At 50.5% G+C, this 7,500-nt stretch overlaps 1 protein-coding gene across 1 annotated transcript in view; it reads left to right on the top strand.

Moving 5' to 3' along the window:
- Window positions 1-7,500, top strand: part of LOC132385724 (cell adhesion molecule 1-like) — a gene marked incomplete at its 5' end in the record, with an annotated part of 249,591 nt that overhangs the window by 54,168 nt on the left and 187,923 nt on the right. Inside the window, one exon of the mRNA XM_059957930.1 lies at window positions 2,469-2,606. Within this exon, the coding sequence (XP_059813913.1) occupies window positions 2,469-2,606 (138 nt within the window). The remainder of the gene's footprint in view (window positions 1-2,468; window positions 2,607-7,500) is intronic.

Raw genomic sequence — 7,500 nt, 5'->3', positions numbered from 1 at the left:
AAATGTTCCAAGAAGTGTCAGAGTCAACTCACAGGACTGCGCTATGCCGGAAAGACTTGGGCACTGATATAGTTCGCTGGAACTGTTGTCAATGAGTTTTCAAATCTGGCAGGAGGCAAAGGAGGCTGGGAATGGTGAGGGGGGGTTTATGTGCCCGTGTGGGACAGGTGGTAGGGAAAGAGTGCCGGGGTAGGGAGGGTGGAGATGCGGGTGCACACACACCCAGCCCCAAGACACCAGGCTGGCTCATTCGAATCCAAACAGTCAGTTTATTGATCAGCACAGAATGTCTCTCTGGTGCTTCCCGTCTCCCTTCCCCTTTTCCCAACCACGATTCCTCCCTCTCCCTTCCCCTTTTCCCAACCACGATTCCTCCCTCTCCCTTCCCCTTTTCCCAACCACGATTCCTCCCTCTCCCTTCCCCTTTTCCCAACCACGATTCCTCCCTCTCCCTTCCCCTTTTCCCAAACACGATTCCTCCCTCTCCCTTCCCCTTTTCCCAACCACGATTCCTCCCTCTCCCTTCCCCTTTTCCCAACCATGATTCCCCTCTCCCTTCCCCTTTTCCCAACCACGATTCCTCCCTCTCCCTTCCCCTTTTCCCAACCATGATTCCGCTCTCCCTTCCCCTTTTCCCAACCACGATTCCCCTCTCCCTTCCCCTTTCCCCAAACATGATTCCCCTCTCACTTCCCCTTTTCCCAACCATGATCCCCCTCTCCCTTCCCCTTTTCCAAACCATGATTCCCCTCTCCCTTCCCCTTTTCCCAACCATGATTCCCCTCTCCGTTCCCCTTTTCCCAACCATGATTCCCTTCTCCCTTCCCCTTTTCCCAACCATGATTCCCCTCTCCCTTCCCCTTTTCCCAACCATGATTCCCCTCTCCGTTCCCCTTTTCCCAACCATGATTCCCCTCTCCCTTCTCCTTTTCCCAACCATGATTCCCCTCTCCCTGCCCCCTTCCCACTCTCAGTCTGCAACAGAGACCCGTATCAGAATCAGGTTTATCATCACTCACACATGGCATGAAATTTGTTTTTATTTTTAGGCAGCGGTACAGTGCGACTCACAAAATTGCGATGGGACTGTGCCGAGCAGTGTGCCCTGTCGTGAACTGTCGGCAGAACTTTAGCATCCAAAGTGGTGTAATCAGACATCCGGAAGCAGAGGGAGGCAGAGAAATGGACAAATAAACCTCGCACACCCTTATCCCTCCCCACCTACTCTAAAACTATCGTCTTAAATTTTAATTTAACCCGGCGCCTTCCTCTGCGTAAGCCTGCGATCCTGAATCACGGGAGGCTGCAAATGAGAGTGTCGATGTTATCCCATGGCAGTGAGAAGGGGTGAAGTCGCAGAAAGATTTAGAATCAAAGAGGACCTTTCCCCCCTCCCCCCCACCCACCTCATTCTGGCTTCTTCAGCCTTCCTTTCCCATCCCGATGAAGTTCCTTGGCCCAAAACTGTTTATTCATTTCCGCCTGACTTCCTGAGCCGCCTCGGCACATGCGGTGGGCATTGCCCGAGATTTCCAGCGTCTGAACGTAAGAGACAGGAGCCGGAGTCGGCCATTCGGCCCGTCGAGCCTGCTCCGCCGTTCAATCAGATCATGGCTGATCTGGCCACGGACTCATCTCCACCTCCCTGTCTTTTCCCCATCACCCTTAATCCCCCTGCTCCGCAAAAAACCTATCCAACCCTGTCTTAAATATATTTAGTGGGGTAGCCTCCCACTGCCTCATCGGGCGGAGAATTCCACAGATTCAACGCCCTCTGGGAATCGTCACCCTAGATCTATTCCCCGCCCCCCCCCCCCCCCACCATTCTTGAGGCTGCGTCCCCTAGTTCTCGCCCCACCAACCAGTGGAGGCGACTTTCCCGCCTCTACCTTGCCTCTCCCTGTCGTCATTTTATACGCTTCGATTAGGGATCTCCCCTCGTCCTTCGGCGGCTCCTCTGGCGGAGTAGGTGACGCCCCCTTCCGCGGCGGGGGAGGTGAGTGCGCTGCTAACGTTCCCTCCGCTTGCTGCGCGCGCGCGCTCTCTCCTACTAGCGTACAACAGGAGTTGCGTCGTGAGGGTGGGACTTTAGGACCCGGCCGGGGGGAGGGGGGGGGGGTTGGTGGTGGTGGAGACCAGGAGCTGCCGCTGAATCTGCGGTATTTCCCTTCTGTTGACGGGTGCCGTCAGCGCACTAAAAGCAGTCGATTGATATTTCTCTAATCGTGTCTGCTTCACTGCCCGCACGTTTATATTTTTACTCTTGACCTCGGAACCCCCCCCCCCCCCCCCACCGCAGACACGACGGGTGGACCCCTCCCCCCCCCCCTCGGGTCCTAAAGCTCGCGAGTCCCTCGGTGCAATTCCTTGGCGCCCTGTGAGCGAAAGGTTGACGCCCCAGAGGGGGGCGTCGGTGCCCGTCTTGGCCCGCTCTCGGTCTGAAGCTGCCTTCCTCTTTACCCCGGCAGTCCCCCCCGAGACCCCGACCATCGACGCTGACAAGGACGTGGTGAACGAAGGGGACGAGGTGGAATTCACCTGCAGCACCAGCGGCAGTAAGCCGGCCGCCGTGATCACGTGGATGAAGGGCGACGAGGAGATACCAGGTTTGGGATCGTTTAAACCTCATCGCGGAGCTGGAGAAGGCTGTCCGTTGAGCCCTTTGCTCTTTGATCTAGCTTTGGGACCCCTTGCCATTGCTTTGCGAGAATAGACAATAGGTGCAGAAGTAGACCATTCGGCCCTTCGAGTCTGCACCGCCATTTTGAGATCATGGCTGATCATCTACTGTCAATACCCGGTTCCTGCCTTGTCCCCATATCCCTTGATTCCCCTATCCATCAGATATCTATCCAGCTCCTTCTTGAAAGCATCCAGAGAATTGGCCTCCACTGCCTTCTGAGGCAGTGCATTCCACACCTCCACAACTCTCTGGGAGAAGAAGTTTTTCCTTAACTCTGTCCTAAATGACCTACCCCTTATTCTCAAACCATTCCCTCTGGTACTGGACTCTCCCAGCATCTGGAACATATTTCTAATGATATTTGTGGTATTTTAAGGAGAGGTACTACTCACAAAATCTTGCTTTACACAGATGAAATATTGCTCTTTGATGCTGAGACCTAACGTACTTTCATTACTCTCCCGTTTTAGCCAGTTTTCAGGATATAAGTCGAACCTACATAAGAGTGAATTATTTCCTTTAAATAATTTGGTATTAATCAATACTAATCTCCCTTTTAAAGTTGTAAGAAATCACTTGGGTGTAACAATCTCTAAGGGTCACAAGCACCTGTTTAAAGAAAACTTTCTCGCTTTATTGAATCATGTAAAGAAGGCATCATTAAATTGGTAAACACGAGGAAATCTGCAGATGCTGGAAATTCAAGCAACAACACACACAAAATGCCGGTGGAACACAGCAGGCCAGGCAGCATCTATAGGGAGAAGCGCTGTCGACGTTTCGGGCCGAGAACCTTCGTCAGGACTCAAAACAGGTTCAATACCGCCCCCTGCTGACCGGGAGGATTCAGGAGAGTGGTCCCAACATCTAAAACAGGTTCAATACCGCCCCCTGCTGACCGGGAGGATTCAGGAGAGTGGTCCCAACATCTAAAACAGGTTCAATGCCGCCCCCTGCTGACCGGGAGGATTCAGGAGAGTGGTCCCAACATCTAAAACAGGTTCAATACCGCCCCCTGCTGACCGGGAGGATTCAGGAGAGTGGTCCCAACATCTAAAACAGGTTCAATACCGCCCCCTGCTGACCGGGAGGATTCAGGAGAGTGGTCCCAACATCTAAAACAGGTTCAATACCGCCCCCTGCTGACTGGGAGGATTCAGGAGAGTGGTCCCAACATCTAAAACAGGTTCAATACCGCCCCCTGCTGACCGGGAGTGTGAGGAGGATTCAGGAGAGTGGTCCCAACATCTAAAACAGGTTCAATACCGCCCCTGCTGACTGGTTGTGGGAACATCTCAATGGATGAGCAAATGAGTAACACACACAAAATGCCGGTGGAACACAGCAGGCCGGGCAGCGTCTACAGGGAGAAGCACTGTCGACGTTTCGGGCCGAGACCCTTCGTCAGGACTAACAGTGCTTCTCCCTATCGACGCTGCCCGGCCTGCTGCGTTCCACCAGCATTTTGTGCGTGTCGTTCATTAAATTGGCCACCTCTTTCGATATCATTGATCGGACTAATTAATTCTACTAAAGTGAAAATTCTACCTAAATTTATATATCTTTTTCAGGCCCTACCTGTTTTTATTCCCAACTCTTTTACTGACTCTCCCGATTCTATCTTACCCTCATATGTTTGGAAAAATAAACATCCTCGTTCAGATAAAGCTCATCTTCAAAAATGTAAAAAACCTGGAGGTTTAGCCTTACCTAATTTTGGTTTTTAATTACTGGGCAATTAACATACGATACCTTACGCTTTGGCTGTGCCTTATTGATCATGTAGATTGTCCGGTTTGTGTGTCTTTAGAAGCCAACTCTGTTAATAAATTTTCTATTATTTCTCTTCCCCTGTCTGTAAGTAAACTAACTGATAATTTAATAGTAAAACATGCTCTGAGGATCTGGATACAATTTAGAAAGCACTCTGTCCAGCGTGGAGGCTGATGCCTGGTTGCCCAGACACAGAGCTCGAACTGTCACCAATCCCCCGTCCCTCCGTGAGCCCTCCTATCCTGCGATCCCTGCCGGCTGTTACCTCCCCCCACCGATCACGGCGGCAGAGAGGCGCTCGAACCGTCGTCAAGTGACGTTTAACGGTTCCCACTTCCCCGTCAGAGAACATACGCACAGCCAGAACTTCTTCCTCTCCGCAGACAGCCACGAAACGGGAAAGGGGGGGTGAAGAAAACCCCCCCCCAAAGAATGGATGAGACAAAACGTCAGAAACCCAAGGCCGACAGCTTGCTCTTTCGACCTTACCGTCTGCGGCCTCTCTTGTTCGAGTTTGCCCTGCCCCCCCCCCCCCAACTCGAGGTCCTCATTTCGACATCTTCCGATGCCCCCCCGGGACCCCCCCACCACCTACCCCCATCCCTCGTTATGGGGCAGCCAGAAGCCTAGTTCCCCGTCACTCGCCGAATCCTCTCTCCAGTCCCCTGCTGGCACCCATCCGGCTGATGGGAGGTAGGAGTTCCCACCACACCCGCCCCCCCCCTCCCCGCCGATTCACCAACATCGAAATACTTCTATTTCAGTGTGAGCCCCTTGAGGCTGAAGTGCTTTAACACGGCACAGCGCGGGTCCCGCGGCCCAGGATGTTGTACTGACATCGCGTAATCCAAGATCAGCCCGGCGTTTCCTTCCCACACCCCGCCGTCCGTCTTTCTGTCGTGCTTATTAACTTTCAAGGAGATCTTATTGGAAGAAACTTAAAGGAATCTAGCAGTATCTTAACCCTGGTGCACCATCCCCGGCAGGGCGTTCGACACACCCGCCAGTCTGTGTGTCTTCCTCCCTACCCGCCCACCTCGAGACTGTGCCCCCTTGTAGTAGCCACTTCTGCCCCGGGGCGGGGGGGGGTAGCGGGGGAGAATCCTCCAACTATCTGCTCAGTCGCTTCCTCTTACCATCTTGTACGCCTCCATCAAGCCCCCCCCCCCCCTCCCCCATCGTCCTTGGCTCCGAAGAGAAGAGGTCGAGCTCACTCAGCCTCCCCCTCGCGAGGCGTCCCCTCTAATCCTCCCTTTTCAAGCCCTCTTATCGTTATAATCACCGTCCAAAACAACAAGGGCACATCGAAGCAGGAAACGATTGCGATGTCTCAAAGGGGAAAGAGAAAAAACAATATTAAGGATTGAAAAATACGGTGGGGCAAAAAGAAAGACCCTAATAAAGCAAGAAAAAGGTGAGGAATTAAACAGAACCCGTGAGGTGTTTGACCCCGGAGCCGTGCGTCAGACAAGAAGCTTCAGTAGCATTAGCTTCAGTATAATTATGGAGAAGGACAGGACTGGACCTAGAGTTGAGATTTTTCATTGGAGAAAGGCTAACTTTGAGGGGATGCGAAGGGGTTTAGAGAGAGTGGATTGGGTCAAGTTGTTTTATGGGAAGGATGTAATAGAGAAATGGAGGTCATTTAAGGGTGAAATAATGAGGGCACAGAATCTTTATGTTCCTGTTAGGGTGAAAGGAAAGGTTAAAGGTTTGAAAGCACCATGGTTTTCAAGGGATATTAGAAACTTGGTCCGGAAAAAGAGGGATGTCTACAATAGATATAGGCAGCATGGAGTAAAGGAATTGCTCGAGGAATATAAAGAATGTAAAAGGGATCTTAAGTTATATTAAAAGCAAGAGGATAGTGAGGGATAAAATTGGCCCCTTAGAGAATCAGAGTGGTCAGCTATGTGTGGAGCCGAGGGAGACGGGAGAGATTTTGAACGATTTCTTCTCTTCGGTATTCACTAAGGAGAAGGATATTGAATTGTGTAAGGTGTGGGAAACAAGTAAGGAAGTTATGGAACCTATGACAATTAAAGAGGTGGAAGTACTGGCGCTTTTAAGAAATTTAAAAGTGGATAAATCTCCGGGTCCTGACAGGATATTCCCCAGGACCTTGAGGGAAGTTTGTGTAGAAATAGCAGGAGCTCTGACGGAGATCTTTAATATGTCATTAGAAACGGGGATTGTGCCGGAGGATTGGCGTATTGCTCATGTGGTTCCATTGTTTAAAAAGGGTTCTAGAAGTAAGTAAGCCTAGCAATTATAGACCTGTCAGTTTGACATCAGTGGTGGGTAAATTAATGGAAAGTATTCTTAGAGATAGTATTTATAATTATCTGGATAGACAGGATCTTATTAGAAGTAGCCAGCATGGATTTGTGCGTGGAAGGTCATGTTTGACAAACCTTATTGAATTTTTTGAAGAAGTTACGAGGAATGTTGACAAGGGTAAGGCAGTGGATGTAGTCTATATGGACTTCAGCAAAGCCTTTGACAAAGTTCCACATGGAAGGTTAGTTAAGAAGGTTCAGTCGTTAGGTATTAATGCTGGAGTAATAAAATGGATTCAACAGTGGCTAGATGGGAGATGCCAGAGAGTAGAGGTGGATAATTGTTTATCGGGATGGAGGCTGGTGACTAGCGGGGTGCCTCAGGGATCTGTACTGGGTCAAATGTTGTTTGTAATATACATAAATAATCTGGATGATGGGGTGGTAAATTGGATTAGTAAGTATGTTGATGATACTAAGGTAGGAGGTGTTGTGGATAATGAGGTGGGTTTTCAAAGCTTGCAGGGAGATTTATGCCGGTTAGAAGAATGGGCTGAACGTTGGCAGATGGAGTTTAATGCTGAGAAGTGTGAGGTTCTACATTTTGGCAGGAATAATCCAAATAGAACATACAGGGTAAATGGTAGGGCATTGAGGAATGCAGTGGAACAAAGAGATCTAGAAATAACAGTGCATAGTTCCCTGAAGGTGGAGTCTCATGTAGATAGGGTGGTGAAGAAGGCTTTTGGAACGCTGGCCTTTATA

Source organism: Hypanus sabinus (assembly GCF_030144855.1).
Source record: "Hypanus sabinus isolate sHypSab1 chromosome X2 unlocalized genomic scaffold, sHypSab1.hap1 SUPER_X2_unloc_11, whole genome shotgun sequence".
NCBI lineage: Eukaryota > Metazoa > Chordata > Chondrichthyes > Myliobatiformes > Dasyatidae > Hypanus > Hypanus sabinus.
Note: the sequence above shows the minus strand (reverse complement) of the source record. Positions and strands in the feature narration are given on the sequence as shown.